The 22848-nt window shown below is 45.3% G+C and overlaps 1 protein-coding gene and 1 long non-coding RNA gene across 2 annotated transcripts in view; both read left to right on the top strand.

Annotated features, from left to right (window-relative positions):
• Positions 1 to 22848, top strand: part of LOC310862367 — a 705243-nt gene that overhangs the window by 371570 nt on the left and 310825 nt on the right. The gene's annotated exons all lie outside the window — the stretch shown is intronic.
• LOC310861090 (transcription factor E2F1-like) lies at positions 1845 to 20939 on the top strand. The gene is made up of 7 exons (XM_083768387.1): positions 1845 to 2283; positions 3401 to 3503; positions 10744 to 10963; positions 12744 to 12896; positions 16667 to 16781; positions 17973 to 18246; positions 19828 to 20939. Exons 1-7 carry the CDS (start codon positions 2029 to 2031, stop codon positions 20067 to 20069), a joined length of 1362 nt encoding a protein of 453 aa, XP_083624513.1. The 5' UTR covers positions 1845 to 2028; the 3' UTR covers positions 20070 to 20939.

Genomic DNA, 22848 nt, shown 5'->3' with positions numbered 1-22848 from the left:
GAGTCCCTTCTGCCAACTAGTCCTTGGACTTATTGATCAGCTACCACAGAACAGTGTCCAGCCTCAACCTCAGACCAGCACTGCTTTGCAACCACTAATTAGAGTCAACCAAATGATTAAACTAATACAATACACATATCTGGAACATTGGACCAATCAAACCAAAACTCAAAACAAACTGAATTGTTATCTGTCCCTAAAACATGAATATAAACTGGCTCAGTATCTGTATACGGTCAAAGATAAAAAACAGAGACAGATCATGACCAAATAGGCCTACACTTGTTTACAAGAGGGTCCACCTCTGCAGCCAAATACGTATTAATGTGGAGATCTTTGACATGATATTGTTTGAGGACATATAATATTATGTTACATATGGATTGGAAATCGACGTCCATGTACAGGTATTTGCTTCTGCAATCAAACTGCAGTCAACTGTCCAGTGTCCACCACTGCATCTGGTATCGATTGATGTGGCCTCAGAAAATGACAGCTCGTGATGCACCGGGTAGTTTGTGCCCTTATTTGAAAATTAATTTAAGTTACGGAAATCCCAATACATTTTCTGAGCTCATTCCGAATATCACATTACAAAATAATAATGATGATAATAATAATAATAATAATAACAATAATAATTATAATAATTAATATTACTTTGCTTAATAGCATTACTTTATGTCGAAGAGTCAAAACCAAATAACACTACTTTATTGCTCTTGAACAGCTTGGATGTAACAAACATCTTGAACATAGACTGTAAAATAATACATTATGGACCGAGTGATTTTGCTAAGAAGTGCTAAATTGTCCAATAAAACCTAAATTAAGGTCCAAATAAATACCCAATGCACTGACTACAGAGCGACGTCACGGCCTCGCTCTCGGCCAATGGCGATGCCCGGATGTGCGCACGTGTCCGTTTCGCGGCAAAAAGGGTTTCGCGCGAAAAACACCCGGGAGTCCTTGTTTACATCGGACGGGACAATAACAAACAATAAGAGGGCATCTGGGATCCGCACAGCGCTTCAATCGAAGGACGGGGATCATTCCGACACCTGCGGTACCGAGCCGGTGCCGGGCGGCTCCGCGCGGGAGCGGATTGTTGGGGTTCTGGTGAAGTTTAGTGCCGGAGCGGAGAGATTCCTTCCAACACAACGAGGCTGGTTGAAGGACCGAGGCTAGTCGTTAGCATGCATGCTAAGTTGCACAACATTTACATCCTGATCTGCTTACATTGTAAAACGCAAAGAACGTCAGTTGTCCCTCCTAAAAGCTATGTTTCCGTTGGGGCGTATGGACATCGCGTTACTTTTACTGATATGTAGTTGTTCTCGGGTGGTAAAGTTTTAAATTGTCATGATCTTGGATAATTTAACTTACTCCGTCCCACTTGTGAAAATCTATATTCTTGATTGCTGATCCATGTTATGGATGATCTGATGTGATCGTCTGATCAACTATACCAGTCGTTGTTTATAGTAGCACAAGCTAGCTAGCTCTTTCTTTTTTTAGCAGGAGGCCCTTGCGCTTTACTGTATTGATAGAAATGATGGAAACAAAAGATTAGCTAACAGGGTGGCTAGCAGGGTGTTTTGCATTGCATTCTTCATTGATTGTTGGACCAGATAGAAGCAGGGTGTTGATAGCTCCCAAATGCCATATTTACTATGCTTTTAGTTTGCAGTCAGCTACAGTTCCTGATTGTTTCACCATCAGGCTGAAGTTGTTTTTAGCTCTTGGCTTTAACATAATGATTATTTGGGCATAAAGAAAATTGCATTATTAACATCCATTTGGACCTTTGCATAGTTATTGTTTGCGACAGAAAAAGGTGGCATCTGTTTAGAAATAACATTCAGCCACACAATGTTGAACTGCAAGGGAACTCCCTGAGCAGATCAAATGCACATAGGTGTTGATACACAAGCAGACTAGGCCACATCAGCGTGTGACTCTCCCCTGACCAGCATCAGAATCTCTTGCTAAGGGGTCAGAGTCAACACCATCCTGTGTCGCCCTGCGATGTCAGAGACTCTGATAACGGGGCAGACATCTGAGGATCTGCTGGCCGACTTTGAGACGCTGTTGAATGCTGGAAGTATCAACCTGAATGAGGACCACCAGATAGTGATCATCTCCAGCCCCGCCGGTCATGTTGGGCTCCACCCAACCGTGGCCCCCTCCAGCACAGGGGAGATCCTGCTGTTTGCTACCCCGCAGGGCCCGGCTGATGTGGGGCTTGAGGACAAGAGGCGACCGGCGCTCGGGAGACCTCCGGTGAGCCGGGGAGGATCTGTGGTGAAGGGGAAGTTTAGTATTTGTATGATCCGGCAGGGAGGGACTGTGAGGAACCAAACAATCATCTAATAAGTTATTTTGTGCACTGCCATTTCTAAACTGTAACTATCATCAGTGTGTATCTGTACGAAGAGCCCTACCAATGCCAGTGTTTTGACAGATAAAGTCAAGTGCAACAGAATCAATTTGGAAAAACTTACATTTAACTTATACCCAAACTAAATAAATACATTTTAATAGAAAATGGAATCATGTTGCATCAGTCATCTGATATCGGTCTACATTATGACACATTTACGATGTATCACTCAAAAATTTGGCAAGGTTTCAGCCTGATCAGAACCCTGTTGATGTCTGTTGTAAAACTAAATATTAAATATTTCAAAAAGTATAAAATGTGTGTGCACTAGGTGGAGGTAATACTGTAGGCTAGTGTACTTAGTGCATACCAAGTCTAACACAGATCAGGCTAGCGATTTGTGAAATTAGCTATGGAAATTCTCACACAAACAACTTATTTGAAGCAACAAAAAATCTAAATCTAAATTCTAAAATATCCAACCTGAACCCACAAGACGCTTCGCAATGTGGTGCATTGTGGAGCTTGAAGATCTGCAATTTTTGAAAACGTTGAACACAGAGGTCAAATAATGGCAGGTATATTTGGTCAGGCTCTAATCTGCACAATAAGAGCAGCAGCTGTACAAATATTGATTCTAGGGATGTGCAGATGAGACATTTTGGCCTATATTGATATCCGATATTAATTGCTGTTATGGCCGATAACCGATATTACCGATGTCGATATGATCATTCTGTATTGAAAAATTATAATTTTGTCCATTCTGAAAAATACATGTAATAGCCGGGTATCTGCACTGCAGGCTTAGGCAAATCAGATTTATATACCTTTTATATTTAATATTGTGAGCTTGTAGATCTGTTCAAGCTGTTTCTTTAGGCTTGTTTATTTGTAAAGACAGACCGATTAATTGAACTGATTCAACTTCTCTGTCGTTCTTGCATTCTCTCCCCTTTTTTTATTGATTTTTTATGATCTTTTGACAGCTGACAGTTTGCTTTCTTCCAATACTAGGTAAAGAGGAAGTTGGACTTGGACAGCGACCACCAGTATGTTAGCACTGCACGGCCTTCTTCCCTCGGTCGGCTACCACCCTCTACACCTGCCCCACCCAGAGGTACGCCATAAACACACTGTTCTACACCTGCCCCACCCAGAGGTACGCCATAAACACACTGTTCTACACCTGCCCCACCCAGAGGTACGCCATAAACACACTGTTCTATGCCACCCTCTACACCTGCCCCACCCAGAGGTACGCCATAAACACACTGTTCTACACCTGCCCCACCCAGAGGTACGCCATAAACACACTGTTCTACACCTGCCCCACCCAGAGGTACGCCATAAACACACTGTTCTATGCCACCCTCTACACCTGCCCCACCCAGAGGTACGCCATAAACACACTGTTCTATGCCACCCTCTACACCTGCCCCACCCAGAGGTACGCCATAAACACACTGTTCTATGCCTCCTCTACACCTGCCCCACCCAGAGGTACGCCATAAACACACTGTTCTATGCCACCCTCTACACCTGCCCCGCCCAGAGGTACGCCATAAACACACTGTTCTATGCCTCCTCTACACCTGCCCCGCCCAGAGGTACGCCATAAACACACTGTTCTATGCCTCCTCTACACCTGCCCCACCCAGAGGTACGCCATAAACACACTGTTCTATGCCTCCTCTACACCTGCCCCGCCCAGAGGTACGCCATAAACACACTGTTCTATGCCTCTTCTACACCTGCCCCACCCAGAGGTACGCCATAAACACACTGTTCTATGCCTCCTCTACACCTGCCCCACCCAGAGGTACGCCATAAACACACTGTTCTATGCCTCTTCTACACCTGCCCCGCTCAGAGGTACGCCATAAACACACTGTTCTATGCCTCTTCTACACCTGCCCCGCTCAGAGGTACGCCATAAACACACTGTTCTATGCCTCTTCTACACCTGCCCCACCCAGAGGTACGCCATAAACACACTGTTCTATGCCTCCTCTACACCTGCCCCACCCAGAGGTACGCCATAAACACACTGTTCTATGCCACCCTCTACACCTGCCCCGCCCAGAGGTACGCCATAAACACACTGTTCTATGCCTCTTCTACACCTGCCCCACCCAGAGGTACGCCATAAACACACTGTTCTATGCCACCCTCTACACCTGCCCCGCCCAGAGGTACGCCATAAACACACTGTTCTATGCCTCCTCTACACCTGCCCCACCCAGAGGTACGCCATAAACACACTGTTCTATGCCTCTTCTACACCTGCCCCACCCAGAGGTACGCCATAAACACACTGTTCTATGCCACCCTCTACACCTGCCCCGCCCAGAGGTACGCCATAAACACACTGTTCTATGCCTCCTCTACACCTGCCCCACCCAGAGGTACGCCATAAACACACTGTTCTATGCCACCCTCTACACCTGCCCCACCCAGAGGTACGCCATAAACACACTGTTCTATGCCTCCTCTACACCTGCCCCGCCCAGAGGTACGCCATAAACACACTGTTCTATGCCTCTTCTACACCTGCCCCGCCCAGAGGTACGCCATAAACACACTGTTCTATGCCTCTTCTACACCTGCCCCGCCCAGAGGTACGCCATAAACACACTGTTCTATGCCACCCTCTACACCTGCCCCGCCCAGAGGTACGCCATAAACACACTGTTCTATGCCTCCTCTACACCTGCCCCACCCAGAGGTACGCCATAAACACACTGTTCTATGCCTCCTCTACACCTGCCCCGCCCAGAGGTACGCCATAAACACACTGTTCTATGCCTCCTCTACACCTGCCCCGCCCAGAGGTACGCCATAAACACACTGTTCTATGCCTCCTCTACACCTGCCCCACCCAGAGGTACGCCATAAACACACTGTTCTATGCCTCCTCTACACCTGCCCCACCCAGAGGTACGCCATAAACACACTGTTCTATGCCTCCTCTACACCTGCCCCACCCAGAGGTACGCCATAAACACACTGTTCTATGCCTCTTCTACACCTGCCCCGCCCAGAGGTACGCCATAAACACACTGTTCTATGCCTCCTCTACACCTGCCCCGCCCAGAGGTACGCCATAAACACACTGTTCTATGCCTCCTCTACACCTGCCCCACCCAGAGGTACGCCATAAACACACTGTTCTATGCCTCCTCTACACCTGCCCCACCCAGAGGTACGCCATAAACACACTGTTCTATGCCTCTTCTACACCTGCCCCGCTCAGAGGTACGCCATAAACACACTGTTCTATGCCTCTTCTACACCTGCCCCGCCCAGAGGTACGCCATAAACACACTGTTCTATGCCTCCTCTACACCTGCCCCACCCAGAGGTACGCCATAAACACACTGTTCTATGCCTCCTCTACACGTGCCCCGCCCAGAGGTACGCCATAAACACACTGTTCTATGCCTCTTCTACACCTGCCCCACCCAGAGGTACGCCATAAACACACTGTTCTATGCCTCTTCTACACCTGCCCCGCTCAGAGGTACGCCATAAACACACTGTTCTATGCCTCCTCTACACCTGCCCCACCCAGAGGTACGCCATAAACACACTGTTCTATGCCTCCTCTACACCTGCCCCGCCCTGAGGTACGCCATAAACACACTGTTCTATGCCTCTTCTACACCTGCCCCACCCAGAGGTACGCCATAAACACACTGTTCTATGCCTCCTCTACACCTGCCCCGCCCAGAGGTACGCCATAAACACACTGTTCTATGCCTCCTCTACACCTGCCCCGCCCAGAGGTACGCCATAAACACACTGTTCTATGCCTCTTCTACACCTGCCCCACCCAGAGGTACGCCATAAACACACTGTTCTATGCCTCCTCTACACCTGCCCCGCCCAGAGGTACGCCATAAACACACTGTTCTATGCCTCTTCTACACCTGCCCCACCCAGAGGTACGCCATAAACACACTGTTCTATGCCTCCTCTACACCTGCCCCGCCCAGAGGTACGCCATAAACACACTGTTCTATGCCTCCTCTACACCTGCCCCACCCAGAGGTACGCCATAAACACACTGTTCTATGCCTCCTCTACACCTGCCCCGCTCAGAGGTACGCCATAAACACACTGTTCTATGCCTCCTCTACACCTGCCCCGCCCAGAGGTACGCCATAAACACACTGTTCTATGCCTCCTCTACACCTGCCCCACCCAGAGGTACGCCATAAACACACTGTTCTATGCCACCCTCTACACCTGCCCCGCTCAGAGGTACGCCATAAACACACTGTTCTATGCCTCCTCTACACCTGCCCCACCCAGAGGTACGCCATAAACACACTGTTCTATGCCTCTTCTACACCTGCCCCACCCAGAGGTACGCCATAAACACACTGTTCTATGCCTCCTCTACACCTGCCCCACCCAGAGGTACGCCATAAACACACTGTTCTATGCCTCTTCTACACCTGCCCCACCCAGAGGTACGCCATAAACACACTGTTCTATGCCACCCTCTACACCTGCCCCGCCCAGAGGTACGCCATAAACACACTGTTCTATGCCTCCTCTACACCTGCCCCGCTCAGAGGTACGCCATAAACACACTGTTCTATGCCTCTTCTACACCTGCCCCACCCAGAGGTACGCCATAAACACACTGTTCTATGCCTCCTCTACACCTGCCCCACCCAGAGGTACGCCATAAACACACTGTTCTATGCCTCTTCTACACCTGCCCCACCCAGAGGTACGCCATAAACACACTGTTCTATGCCTCCTCTACACCTGCCCCGCCCAGAGGTACGCCATAAACACACTGTTCTATGCCTCCTCTACACCTGCCCCGCCCAGAGGTACGCCATAAACACACTGTTCTATGCCTCCTCTACACCTGCCCCGCCCAGAGGTACGCCATAAACACACTGTTCTATGCCTCCTCTACACCTGCCCCGCTCAGAGGTACGCCATAAACACACTGTTCTATGCCTCTTCTACACCTGCCCCACCCAGAGGTACGCCATAAACACACTGTTCTATGCCTCCTCTACACCTGCCCCACCCAGAGGTACGCCATAAACACACTGTTCTATGCCTCCTCTACACCTGCCCCACCCAGAGGTACGCCATAAACACACTGTTCTATGCCTCTTCTACACCTGCCCCGCCCAGAGGTACGCCATAAACACACTGTTCTATGCCTCTTCTACACCTGCCCCGCCCAGAGGTACGCCATAAACACACTGTTCTATGCCTCTTCTACACCTGCCCCACCCAGAGGTACGCCATAAACACACTGTTCTATGCCTCCTCTACACCTGCCCCGCTCAGAGGTACGCCATAAACACACTGTTCTATGCCTCCTCTACACCTGCCCCGCCCAGAGGTACGCCATAAACACACTGTTCTATGCCTCTTCTACACCTGCCCCGCCCAGAGGTACGCCATAAACACACTGTTCTATGCCTCCTCTACACCTGCCCCGCTCAGAGGTACGCCATAAACACACTGTTCTATGCCTCTTCTACACCTGCCCCACCCAGAGGTACGCCATAAACACACTGTTCTATGCCTCTTCTACACCTGCCCCACCCAGAGGTACGCCATAAACACACTGTTCTATGCCTCCTCTACACCTGCCCCGCTCAGAGGTACGCCATAAACACACTGTTCTATGCCACCCTCTACACCTGCCCCACCCAGAGGTACGCCATAAACACACTGTTCTATGCCTCTTCTACACCTGCCCCACCCAGAGGTACGCCATAAACACACTGTTCTATGCCACCCTCTACACCTGCCCCACCCAGAGGTACGCCATAAACACACTGTTCTATGCCACCCTCTACACCTGCCCCACCCAGAGGTACGCCATAAACACACTGTTCTATGCCTCTTCTACACCTGCCCCGCCCAGAGGTACGCCATAAACACACTGTTCTATGCCTCTTCTACACCTGCCCCACCCAGAGGTACGCCATAAACACACTGTTCTATGCCTCCTCTACACCTGCCCCACCCAGAGGTACGCCATAAACACACTGTTCTATGCCACCCTCTACACCTGCCCCGCTCAGAGGTACGCCATAAACACACTGTTCTATGCCTCCTCTACACCTGCCCCGCTCAGAGGTACGCCATAAACACACTGTTCTATGCCTCTTCTACACCTGCCCCACCCAGAGGTACGCCATAAACACACTGTTCTATGCCACCCTCTACACCTGCCCCGCTCAGAGGTACGCCATAAACACACTGTTCTATGCCTCCTCTACACCTGCCCCACCCAGAGGTACGCCATAAACACACTGTTCTATGCCTCCTCTACACCTGCCCCACCCAGAGGTACGCCATAAACACACTGTTCTATGCCACCCTCTACACCTGCCCCGCCCAGAGGTACGCCATAAACACACTGTTCTATGCCTCCTCTACACCTGCCCCACCCAGAGGTACGCCATAAACACACTGTTCTATGCCTCCTCTACACCTGCCCCACCCAGAGGTACGCCATAAACACACTGTTCTATGCCTCCTCTACACCTGCCCCACCCAGAGGTACGCCATAAACACACTGTTCTATGCCACCCTCTACACCTGCCCCGCCCAGAGGTACGCCATAAACACACTGTTCTATGCCTCCTCTACACCTGCCCCGCTCAGAGGTACGCCATAAACACACTGTTCTATGCCTCCTCTACACCTGCCCCACCCAGAGGTACGCCATAAACACACTGTTCTATGCCTCCTCTACACCTGCCCCACCCAGAGGTACGCCATAAACACACTGTTCTATGCCACCCTCTACACCTGCCCCGCCCAGAGGTACGCCATAAACACACTGTTCTATGCCTCCTCTACACCTGCCCCGCTCAGAGGTACGCCATAAACACACTGTTCTATGCCTCCTCTACACCTGCCCCACCCAGAGGTACGCCATAAACACACTGTTCTATGCCTCCTCTACACCTGCCCCGCCCAGAGGTACGCCATAAACACACTGTTCTATGCCTCCTCTACACCTGCCCCGCCCAGAGGTACGCCATAAACACACTGTTCTATGCCTCCTCTACACCTGCCCCGCTCAGAGGTACGCCATAAACACACTGTTCTATGCCACCCTCTACACCTGCCCCACCCAGAGGTACGCCATAAACACACTGTTCTATGCAGTGTTGTTTTTGGCAGCAAATTTAGATTTTAGTTTTAGTCAGTCTTTTGAATAGTTTTCATTTGGTTTTAGTCACATTTTAGTCACCTGGAATGTCTTAGTGTTAGTCTAGTTTTAGTCGACTAAACATCATAAGATTTTAGTTGACTAAATCTACGGTTGATTTAGTCGACTAAAATGTATTTTGGCGGGGCTTGATGCTGTCGTAATGACATATTTCACACTTACTGAAAATAGCTGATCTACAAGCTCACAACGCGTCGCACTGCGACACGTTGTGAGCTTGTAGATCGGTTATTTTCAGCATGAAACCAAGTGTAAAATGACTTGTGTCTTATACTCTTGTCCACTAGTCCCTTCCTAACATTTTAGTCTAGTCTAGTGTTGACGAAATTGTCAATATATTTAGTCTTAGCTTTAGTTATCATAGCTTAGTTTTCATTTAGTTACCATTTAGTTTTCGCCAGTGAAAAAAGGTAGTCAAAGAACATTTTTCGTCTTAGTTTTAGTCGACGAAAACAACACTGGTTCTATGCCTCTTCAAAGTACAAAAGGAGGTTTCCTCTTTTTTTCTACCCAACCAATATATCGGTCGGGCTCTAGAAATTCTTTGTTGAACAAGGTCCATTGTTCCAGTTTCAAGAAAAGGTAGAAAGAGATCTGCCATTATTCGCCTTTTTACAAGCTCACAGTGAGTTGCAACGCACAGTGTGTTGTGAACTTGTAGATCAGCTAGTTTTTTAAGCTCAAACCCATTGTACGTGAACTTTGTGAAGTATAAATTGGCTTTTAAGTGGTTAATGCAGTATTAAATGAAAAATTACTTGGACTGAGGTTCATCAGCCAAGAGACGAGCAGTTATTATGACTCACTCAACAGTGTCAACACTGTAGAAAAAATACATTTAGTCATAAATCAGAGACTACACATACTGTAATACTACACAATGTACAGATCACCCTTTTCAGCAGAAAATACACTATAGCTCCTTGTGTGTCACTTGCCAAACAACAATTAGTTTGTTGATGTTGGCTTGTTGATGGATATTTTTGGCAAGCAACATCCTTTATATTATAAAGTATAAATTAAGCTTAAACACTCACAAACCTCAATAGAAAATGCACTCTATTGGTCAACTGCTTTTCATGTTTTTGTTTATTAATGTTTTAATCCCTTCCCATCTTGTCTTCCCCAGTCCCTCGACCTTCGACAGAGAAGTCTCGATATGACACGTCGCTCAACCTGACTACCAAGCGCTTCCTGGACCTGCTGTCCCAGTCCCCAGACGGTGTAGTTGACCTCAACTGGGCCTCGCAAGTCCTGGATGTCCAGAAAAGACGAATCTACGACATCACCAATGTCCTGGAAGGAATCCAGCTCATCTCCAAGAAGTCAAAGAACAACATCCAATGGTTGTGAGTAGAAGACACTGAAACTCGGTTGCAGAATCATTATACCGGTGTAGAAGCCTTTGTTGTCACATATTGCAAACGGTAAAAAAAACAACTTGAAGAGGACGGCCACTTGACTCCTCATACACACACACACAGCTCTGCCTCCAACACGGAGAGATGAGGTCGTCTTGGTAAACCATGTCAAAATCTTGTATAGGTTTTGTCAATTATAGGTAGGGTGTGATTTTCTTTGGTTAAAATAAGTGTTAAAAAGCTATATATTGTGATAGTACTCAATGCTAGAGTGTTTGTTCAGTAACAGGATTCTCCATGTCTCCAGCTTTTTATTAAACAGAAAATGCATGTTCAGGTTGGGATACCAATCAGGATCGAGAATACAGATTAAACAAGTGGAATTGTAAGTGATGCCACAAAGAAATGGGCAGACAAAATGGAACACTAATCATAATGGCTACTTTCTCCTGATTGGCCGCAAATTTGTCACCTACCTGAAAATGTTCTGTTTATTATAGAGCTGAAGAAACAGCTATTATTATTATTGAACAAAAACAAGTCTATAGCAATGATTACTATCAGAATATAGTGATTACCTGCCAGCTTCTCTGTCTAATGGGCGAATAGCAACAGACCAATCTTATGATACACCAAGGACGTATACCTTCCATCACCTTAATTTTAATATCGAAATATGAGTAAGTAAGCCTTGCCGAGCCATGAAGAGCCCATCTCCTGTCTCTGTAGTGTGAGGCGGCTTAATGTTAACCACTGTTAAGAAGGCATTTGTAGAATCGGCCTCAGGTCTTAATGGGTTAAGTTACCTGTTGCTGTCCACTTCGTGCCTTGTGGCACATAGGGTCTTCACAGAGCACTGTGGCACATAGGGTCTTCACAGAGCACTGTGGCACATAGGGTCTTCACAGAGCACTGTGGCACATAGGGTCTTCACAGAGCACTTCCACCTTTTTCACGGGTCAGCTGCTGCAGTGACAGTCCTCACTTCAGACCATGATTTCCATCCTGCTTCTTTTCTTTCTTTCTCAACAGTATACCTCCAGGTGGTCTTTGGTTGGCCTTTTTCCTTCTGCTGCCCATGTCATTGCTATGTTGCAGTCATCGTTGTGTCTTAATTATTTTTGTGCCATCTACGTTTATAAATGTAACCCCCCCTCCCACCCCCCTGCTATTTGTGCCATCTACGCATGGACAACCGTTTCCTCTATATATGAACGCGCCGTCCGTTTGTTTACCTTTTAGCATTGCTCCGGCTAGTATGGAGCTCCTCCTTCCCCATCAGCGATGCGATTTTGAAATCCAGCTCTGTTGAGCCTCCATTATAACAGGATTTTCAAAGCACCGTATCTCCAAAGGTTCGAGAGCTGTCCATGGTGCGCCGCCGTGCACCCGGCGATCGCAAATCATTTGTGAGTTTGTACCGCGTCGCTGAGAAAATGTAGCTGGTTGAACTGCTAGCTAAAGGCTGTGAGCTGATGCGAGTGGTGGTGTTCTCCTCCCGGAGGCCCCCACCTTCCTGTTGAACCCCTTTTGGTGTTAGCATTATGTTATAATATAGCTAAGCTACGAGCTTGTAGGTCTGCTATTTTTGAAAAATCGAAGAACGACTGACCTAGAAACATAGCTTTTTCAGAAAACTGTCAGGATGTAGAAGACATTTTTAGAATCTGATCTCAGGTCTAAATGGGTTAACCCGGAAGGGGAAACGAGCTCCGTGGAGGGGGAGCAGACGGCAGTGACCATACTGTGGTCCTGTGTTCCTCTGCAGGGGGAACCGCATGGACGGCGCGTCCGCTGCTCGCTATAAAGAAGTGCAGAGAGAGGTGTGTGACCTGACGGACGCCGAGGACCAGCTGGACGATCTCATCGCCAAATGCAACGTCCAGTTGCGGCTGCTCACTGAAGACTCTCAGAACAAGAAATATCCTTTTGCTTTTCAAGGCCATATTTGTGCCTTTTGCTTTTTAGAGAGAGATGGGTCTACCATCCAGTGGTTCCCATCCTTGGATACTGGATCAGGGTTAGGGTTAGGGCCCACTTGAAAATATTGCAGGAGTGTTCAGATGTGTGTACCTCTGTGTCTCATTAGTTGTTGCTATACATGTAGCAACATAATTATTATTCATATTTTTAAGACTTTGAAGGTTTTCAGAAGCCTTGGGTTAGGTTTTAGAAGGCATTTTTAGAATCAGCCTCGGGTCTAAATGTCTTTGTGTATTTTTGAAAAATAGCTGATCTGTACTGTGTACAAGCTCACAACGTGTGGGCTTGTATAGCTGAGTGATATTTTTGAAAGGTCATTCTGGATAATTATGTTATGGCTATCATTCAAATCAGTAATTTTGGTAGAGCTGTCTATGAGATCCTCTGGAAATCTTGCAGAAGTGGGTGTATTTGAAGTTGCTGTGAGTGAATTGACAGTAAAAAGAAAACACCTGTGGGTCATGCAATACCCTGGATGTAGCATACCTGACATTTCAACATATTCCTCAATTGTGATTTGACAATATTGGAAACAAAACTGGAGAATGTAATTTTGAAACATACTTTCTGTCTGTAAGCCCAGCCCACTGTCGCTGCCTGTAGTGCTCTAATGGTTGTCTATGTCTCTCTCTAGTGAAGACAAAATAAAATGTCAAAAAGCTAATTAAAAGGATGACCACAAATAACCACACTCATTTCACCCTCCCATTTACATCTGGCTCTTCCCTCTCGCAATTTGTGATTGGCCAGCTATATGTTAATGAGGAGTGTGGTCATTTGTCATAGGCCAGCTGTATGTTAATGAAGTATGGTCTTTTGTGATGCAATGTGAAGTGGCTGAACTGCGTGGTCATTCAGCTAGTAAGTAGTTTGGGTGCAGTGACACCTAACCTTCACCAGGGGGAGTTCTAACACAGTGCTGCTTGAGACTGAATTCTAGTGTAAGAACATCATTCTTGTCAAACACAAAGGACAGCAGGTACCCTGCATTAGAACATAATTCTTGTCAAACACAAAGGACAGAAGGTACCCTGCATTTGTTTGAAGAAAATGTTTGACTGGAACCACTTTATGTGTCAGTGTTACTACATCCACTTAGAAATGTGAGATCTCGCAGGTCTTCTGGCCCTTAAGGGCCTTCTGGTTGTTTCTAAGGCCTCTTTTCCACTATGGGGTGGAACAAGAACCAGAACTAGAACTTTCCAGATCCCAGAACTACCAGGAACCTGTGAAGTTCCAGAACCAAGTTCTGCTTCTGTTTCCATATAACCAGAACCCAGAACTTTCAAGAACCTGTTAAGTCTGCCACCCCCCCCACCCCCATTCCCCCACTGCTGAGTAGCTCGGCCGGCAGCCCCCCCCCCCCCACCCCCCCCCCCCCCCTTGGCACGGCCGGGGGGGTCCCGGAATACAGAGATATTCATGTTTAAATAATGACTGGTTATTATTCAACAGTGGTGGAAAGTAGCTGTATATACTATATAGTATTGTACTTGAATACATTTCGGTCATTTGAAAATAGACAAACTACAAGCTCGATGAGACACGTGAGCTTGTAGATTGTCTATTTTCACATTTATTTGCTTTATTGTACTTTTTTAAACCAATAATATGAACATATTTTTATATGCCAGGGTATGGCAGCACCCTGGGTCCTAAGGCCTTCAGGAGGCTGAAACCCTGTACTGGCATAAGCCAGTTGGATGGCCTCCTGCACAATACATCGGGAAAGCCATACTATTACTACTAGCCACTACTATTAGGGTTTCCTTTAGCTCTGGTACCCCATGTCACAAATACCCATACCCTTCCTGAAGGGAGATGTCTTGGTCATGTACAGTCTGAATATTTCATATCTTTTGTCAGGTGTGCGCTGTGAACAACAAGTGTGACTCAGCCTTTTTACACATTACCACATTTAACCAGACAAGGAAGGTAATATATATATACAAGGAACAAGGAACTGAAAGATTATACTCTGGGAAATCGAAACAATAAAGTTCCTTTAAGGACAGTTCCGTGAGTGCTGGTATTCTCTTGTTTAACAGGTTCTTCCCAGACCGTGCACCCGATAAAAGACATTAAGATGAATTGCAGTCGTGCCTGCTTCCTTGATGCGTGGTGAGACGAGAAAAAAGGACGAGACGAGAAAAAAAATGCGATGAGAAATAAAAGACGAGATGAGAGAAAAAAGACGAGACGAAACGAGACGAGAAAAATAAGACGAGACGAGAAAAAAGATGAGGAGAAAAAAAGACGAGAGGAGCTGTTTTGGGGGGAAATAATATACCATCTAATGGCAATTTCATTGGAAAAAAATGCTGTCTGTATTACTCTTATTACACTATTATACTTATTACACTAATATACTTATTACACGATTACATTTATTACACTTGCACTTATCGGATTGAGGGAACATAGGGCTGAGGGAACATAGGGTCTGTTTTGAAATGGGAGAACATACTAGGGCTGAGGGAACATAGGGCTGAGGGAACATAGGCATGACCCCGAATTTAATTCTTCCAATGTGTAGTATTGTGTACACAGCACATTTCTAGTAGCCTAATGATATGCCTAATGCCTTGCCCTGAAAAAGAAAGAAAATTCTGTTCTGGCAATTTAGAATAGATCATATGGCGCTCTCGCGCGCGAGCACACACACGCAAACACATACACGCACGCAAACACATACACACACGACACACGCACGCATACACACACACGCACACGCACACACACCCCTATCTGCAGTTAGCCTAGCTGCTGTAGTGTAGAACAACAACTGCAAGCAAACAACTCGTCGCGACAGCTTTATGGCTCTCTCTCTCTCTCCCTCACGCACACACAAGCTCTGTCTCTCCCTCTCTTGTGGCCATAGTGTTTCTGTGTGCTTTTCCAGGTTATTTTTCTGTGTGTCCGCTGTCGCTGTGTCGCACTTAGGAGTTTAAAATGTGCGCTGTTGTGTTGTGTGCGCTTCTCCTAAAGGCCTATTCATAGTCAGGATTTTCGGTGGTGACTGGTGAGGTGACCACCGCTCCAGTGGTGAGCTGACCACCGGAGCTGAAATAACGTTGGGCGAGAGAAGGGCTGGAGCGGTGGAGGTGGTTTGCTCTTCACCGCGGCTTGTGACGTCATGTTGTAGTTCGGTGGTCACCCCACCACCGTAAATCCAGACTATGTATGAGCCTTCAGTGCTCAGGGTGCTGTCACCTCAGCTCGACCAATCGAGAGCAGCAGCGCTGCTGGCCCCGCCCATAGGTTCCCAGAACTCAGTGTTAGTACTACCTCAAAAGCAGGGCCGAAAAAAGGTTCTGAGAACCTGGTCTGAAACCGTGCCGTACCGCGCTGTGCGCTGTGGAAACAAACCCAGAACTAAAAAAATAGGTTCAGGTTCTGGAAAGTTCTGGTTCCATCTTGCTAGTGGAAAAGGGGCCTTAGATCACGCTCACAACTAAGGATGAACGAGCCTTTCACACTCTAAAAGTTGACGTAACCCATTCTGGGCGGCAACCCCTTTTGGTGTTTTAAAGCATTCTGTTCAGTTCTACTTTAGCTATTGAAAATAAATCGTGAAAATGCGGCACAAATCTTTGAATATATATTCTTTCAGAGCTAACGTTTTTAACTCAAATCTTTGGTTCCTGGAATAACATATTTTCAGATGGGCTGATGATCATGTTTGTCCTTAACCTGTGGCGTTCTCACGCTGGGCTATGTGCGCTGCCAGGACCTGAGGAAATCCTTTGATTCTCCAGACCAGCTAGTCATGGTGATCAGAGCTCCACCAGAGACCCAGATGCAGGTCTCTGAACCCAGCGAGGTACATGTAGCCACAGTTATTTTTGGATAATCACAATTATGTTACATATTCGTTACAATCTGTTTCCATGTTGGAAAAAGTTTCCTATTATTTAAAAATATATATGTAAAATGTGTATGTGAAGATGTTTAGGTGCCTTCCACACGAGAACAGCTCGGGCTGTTAGCCCGCCGCGCAGGTTTGTAAACGATATAAAACTTTCCTGCGTCCATATTGCGGTGATGTTAATTATGCATGTAGTCCAGACGAGAGCGGTAGAGCTCCGGACACCCAGAGAAGGCTGTGTGTATTGTAGGCTAAATGCATATGTGGCATTGTGGCATAATCATTCAGTAGGCATGCATGGGCATAATCAACTGTAGCTGATGTTTTTCTTTCTTTTCATTACAATTTTAATGATTTTACATATAGGCCTACTAATATTCTCATATATCCTCTTCTGCCAGAAGTAGGCTACAAAGTATACATAAGCATGAGATTCATCGTTTGCAGATCTTAATGCTCACAACGAGGGGCGGCATGATGCATTGTGAACTTATGAGTTTGACTTTGGAGATTGAATATATATTTGTTGGTGCGCAACACCTCTGAATGTCATAATTGCTCGTTTAGATTGATTGATTGCACATAGGCTATACAAAAGTATAAAAAAGAGCAATTAGAAACAGTGAAAACAGCCCGTTTATAGAGGAATATGGACAGTAAACAATGTGTTTATCCTACGTGGGGTCTCTCAATGCAAAGTCTCCATGTGACAGAAATCGGCTAAATACTTCCCCGGGTAACGCAGAATACGTCCTCGTCTGGATGGCCCTTTAGAGAAATGTGACAATATCGAAAAGCATCATAATTGATGCTTGCTTGGTGCATCATTATTGTGATTTGTGTTGTTTTTCAGTCCTTTGCAGTGGATGCAAATTGCAGAGGAAGTGATTGAGTATAAATATGTCCATGGGATAATAGGACATCGCAAAATAACTAGATTTGTTTGTTATTCTGTTTGATATTCATCAGATAATATGTAAACATTAAACGTAGAAAGTGTAGGATTGTCTCGTGTGTGTTTGGACTAGGAGTGGGCAAGGAACCCTGCACCAAGAATAAGTTATACACAGACACAAGTCATTTGTGCACTTTTGTCAACTAATGTACCATGTGTATTCCTAATTTGTACACGTGCGTGTGTTAAAGGGTTACCAGATACAGTTGAAGAGTTCCCGTGGTCCCATTGATGTCTTCCTGTGTCCAGAGGACTGCTCTGATGTTTGCAGTCCTGTGGTTGGAACCAGCCCCTCCAAACCCAACTCTGACCCCACGCTGGCCCCTTCATCCTCTGACCAATTAAATTCCAGAACCCCTCCATCAGCCCAGGAAGTGAGGTCATCATCACCAGCATCGACGACGTCGACCGCGACGGCGGCCTCCCAGCAGGACTCGTCTTCGCTCGTCTTAGGTGGTGAGACAGGTACTTTTCAATGTTTTTTACTGAGTCTTAGGTGGTGAGACAGGTACTTTTCTATTTCTTTACTGCCCATTCATCTTAGGTGGTGAGACAGGTACTTTTCTATTTCTTTACTGCCCATTCATCATAGGCGGTGAGACAGGTACTTTTCTATTTCTTTACTGCGCATTCTTCTTAGGTGGTGAGACAGGTACTTTTCTATTTATTTACTGCCCATTCATCATAGGCGGTGAGACAGGTACTTTTCTATTTATTTACTGCCCATTCATCATAGGTGGTGAGACAGGTACTTTTCTATTTATTTACTGCCCATTCATCATAGGTGGTGAGACAGGTACTTTTCTATTTCTTTACTGCCCATTCATCATAGGTGGTGAGACAGGTACTTTTCTATTTCTTTACTGCCCATTCATCATAGGTGGTGAGACAGGTACTTTTCTATTTCTTTACTGCCCATTCATCTTAGGTGGTGAGACAGGTACTTTTCTATTTCTTTACTGCCCATTCATCTTAGGTGGTGAGACAGGTACTTTTCTATTTCTTTCCTGCCCATTCATCATATAATCCATTTTAGTGTTTGTTTTTGCGCCTCAGTTCTGATGATCAGCTGAAACTTGTCGTCCCAAAGACACGTTTGAAAACCTGAGGTCTGATGATGGAACAAGCTACCTCTCCATATCAAATTGGCCCCCACTTTTAAATCCCGCTTTGTTTCATTTTTATTTCCATCCAGTTTGAGTTTCTGCATCGATTCGCTGGCTCTTGATGACCGTTTCTTTAGTTTTTTTGGTTTTATGTTTTATTGTCTTGTGCAACACTTGACCGTTTGTAAAATGTGCTCTGTAAATAAGTGCATTGGATTGGCTTTACTTGATGGGATTCACACAGTCTTTAATTAAAATGTAAAACCGACGCTAGATTTCTGGGTCTGATGCAAATCCTGATTCCTAAAGACCAAACCACGATGTGCTCACCAATAGTTTGTCAAACCTTATGAGAACATTTTATTTTTTATTTTTTACTTCTAAGCAAACAAATACAAATCAGTTTTTGATACAGAAAAAAATAAACACAAACTCATGTTCAAAAATAGTCAATCTGCAAGCTTGTTTATTTTTTTATTAAACTGCCGGACAACTCTCCCACCGGATCGGAAACCGAAAACTCAGATTAGGGAGTCTTGAGGAATAGTCTCTTACAATATAGCTGAGTGAAGATTCTTATAGATATACAGAGAAAGGAATATCTGCATCTAAACTTGGTTTATTGAGCAAACACTCTATCTGGAGAAACAGACGCGTTTCAGCACGTCTGCTGTTCTCTATCATTTCAACCACCCACATTATAGGGGAGCTAGTTCAAATGTTGGGACATATTAGCTGCATAATTGCTTATACCGATGCAGTCAAATAATGGCCCAAGTATGTATCGGTCGTGCTCTAATGTAAACCTAGCCAATGCTATCTTACCAAATTTCAAGTTGAGTATTGCCAGTGGTGGCTGAAACACTTTTGGTCATGAACAATTCGAAAAATGATAAACCTTTCTCTCGCTTCTTTTCTCGCACACACCTGTCCTCAACAGAATCATTTCTGGGTGGTGACCCCTTCTCGAACCTTGGAGAAATGCCAGACTTTGATCTCTCGCCCCTCTCCTCCTCCGACTTCCTTAATGGTGAGGGGCTGGCACTCCCGTTCGATGGCTTCATTAACCTGTCCCCGCCACACTGCCACGACTATCACTTTGGACTGGAGGAACACGAGGGCATCAGCGAACTGTTTGACTGCGACTTTGGTGACCTAACACAGGTTCTGGAGGAGACTTAGTCGAAGAGGGTAGATTCCTCTAACCAGCGTTTAAAAAACATTTTTCCTGCAAAGGTGAGAAATGGGGATAGTTTGCACCTGACATCAGGAGGAACATGTTGGGTTTCAAACTCCTTGGTGTGGAAGGATGCTTTGAAATGTTCCCTCAGCCCACCTTGAGAAAGAATGCAGCGGGATTTCACTGCTCCACGGCTACAAGAACAACCCATCTCCCGCAAGCATCTTTAACCCCCCCCCCCCCCCAAAAAAGAATTGTACAGCACTTGCCCATTTTTTAAATTTTAGCAAAAGAGTTTAGCTTTAGCATAGCTATTTAATTTATTTATATGAATAATGTTTTTATATTTTGTACTGAGGGAGATTGTTTTTTGTTTGTGGCGTTTGTGGTGGGTAACTGACTTTTACAGCGTAAAGTCATTACCGTTAGTGTTATTTCAACTCTAGACTGTACAAATGGAACCAAATGGACTTGTGTCCATTGAATTCGGGGATAAATTGACACTCTACATGAAATTCTACAGTGTAGAGCTGGTTTCATAAACCTAAATAAGATATCAACTCTTAAAGATGGTTTAATACATAAGACCAGTGAACTAGGCATAATTCATGTTGATGAAACATGAATCTGCATGTTTCTTGCCCTGGCTTTCCCAAATGCAGCTATCAGTTATAATTGACAAGACGGGATCTAATAGTGGATCTCTGCCATACATACAGTATTGGACATACTGATCTCTGACCAATCAATGGAGGACTCTTGCATGTCACACACATGGTCTGGTTGTGTCAGGTTCTAGTCTGTTGTTTGGATAGAGGAGAATTATCTGATAAATCATGAAAAAAAGGTGTTGTGCACAATTTGATGCATATTGGTCCAGAGGTATGACAAACACAGACCCTCTTCTAGACCCCAACATGTAAAAAAAATATATATAATAGAAAAGAGTAATGTTCAAACAGGTGACATCCTAACGGTCCCAGTGCTGGTGTATGAACCAGTAGCAGTCTATGATATATTCACATAGAACACACAACATATAAAATATACCTTTCTACTAACTTCACTTGCACTAAAGTGGCTGACGGCGCGTAAAGTTGCGATGTGTTGTCAGCTTACAGATCCCCATTTTCTTCTTCTTCTTTAAAGCCATTTCACAATTGGAGGGCCGTAGCCAGAGGCTATGACTGTTTGCTGGTCCTTGACATGGAAAAGGTTGGAATCCTCTAACTTATAAAACACGTATAAATAAACCGTCCCAACTGGGCTAGCAACCAGTCCAGTATGTGACATCATCTCACATGGCATGTGATTTGACAACTTTGCTAATGAACACAAAATTGGACCTAAGATGCATTTGGGAAAGGGAGCCCTGACTTGTTAGAGGTCTCTTCAAATAACCTCAAGGTCATTATGTTTGCTTTTTCACCAGACACCCAATAATGTTGACAAAACAAAGAAGGCATTTACGTACAGTGGTAGACTTTATTGTTTACTAACGGTGTGACAGCAGTAGTGAAGCTGGGACTTCTACAGATCTGGGATTGTTCTGCATGTGAAACTGATGGTGAATAACTCTTAGTTGGGCATTTCGCCATAGTCTCAGGGTAGTCGGAGTACAGTCATCAATCAATGATTTTGATGCAAACAAACTTTAACGAGTGAAATAACTACATTATGATTGTTCTAGCTTATAAAACAACCACACTTGGTTTCTCATCCACATGAACACTATTGGCGTCCCTATTCTGGGCAAACATTCAGCAAAAATAACAGTTCGTCATTTGGCTGTACTGTGTATATAGAGTTTGTGTGGTTAAAGGTTTCAAGCAGGGCATTCAATCATAATGTAATGAGAGGGCCAGGCTCCAGAAACATAAGTAGGGTTCTACTCTTTTACACGTGTGTGGACTCGGGCGACCACCCCCTGTGTGCGTGTGTCTATAGAGCGTCGCAGTCCCTCCCCCTTTCAGAACAACGAGTGGCCCAGGAAATAGATCCCAATGCATTTTTCCCATAGGCATTTCAAAACGTTTTTATTTAAAGACCTTTTAAGCGTCGTACAAAGCCAACTCTTGTCGTGACAAATCATGACAACACACACAATTATTCGGGCCAAACAAAGAATTAGAAAGTAGAAAAAAACGGCAGGTTACAACACTTCTTTTGTTGTTTTTCTTCTTTGTAATTATTTGTTTGGTCCAAAATATTGTGTGTGTTGTCATGATTTGTCACGACAATAGTTGGCTTCGTACAACGCTTAAAAGGTATTGCACTGCGACGCTCTATTATCCATAGTTTTAAGGAATGTGGCTGAGGAATCCCATGACGGTACAACAACGCTGTCATTCCTAACCTTTACTATTCAACTGTATTGTGATGGTTCACTAGAAGCACAACAGCATTTCTTGCTTGTATTCAGGGCAGAGAGGACTTCAGAGAATGCTACATTTTATGCTTAATGTAGCACAACCATATCCATTGTACAACCTCTCAGCGAGTCTCGAATCGATGTGACGTGTTGTGAGCTTGTAGATCGGATAATTTCACACGACAAAGTATAAATGATAGGCTGACATTGAATTTTCATGGGTGTGACTAGCGATTCAGGGGCTTGAGCCAGGCTATATACATGAGTTAACAGGGAATTTTGGAAAGGGTCAGATCCATGTCCCTTGATGGGGCAATTGTGTTCATGCCTTAAATGACCTTAAATCAATTATCATGTTTATAAGTGTCTTATATTATTCCACCTGCCAGTTACAGTAAATCATGTTATTA

The sequence above is a fragment of the Protomyctophum parallelum genome, assembly GCF_964188405.1.
Source record: "Protomyctophum parallelum genome assembly, chromosome: 7".
NCBI classification, from domain to species: Eukaryota; Metazoa; Chordata; class Actinopteri; order Myctophiformes; family Myctophidae; genus Protomyctophum; species Protomyctophum parallelum.
The sequence above is the reverse complement of the archived record's forward strand: the minus strand, read 5'-3'. Positions and strand labels throughout refer to the sequence as shown.

Bases quoted from the DNA above. Each gene is read 5' to 3' on its own strand.
- LOC310861090 (XM_083768387.1), top strand. From the start codon at position 2,029: ATGTCAGAGACTCTGATAACGGGGCAGACATCTGAGGATCTGCTGGCC. The intron at 3,504-10,743 runs GTACGCCATAAA...TGTCTTCCCCAG, and splicing joins TACACCTGCCCCACCCAGAG to TCCCTCGACCTTCGACAGAG. The intron at 10,964-12,743 runs GTGAGTAGAAGA...GTTCCTCTGCAG, and splicing joins AAGAACAACATCCAATGGTT to GGGGAACCGCATGGACGGCG.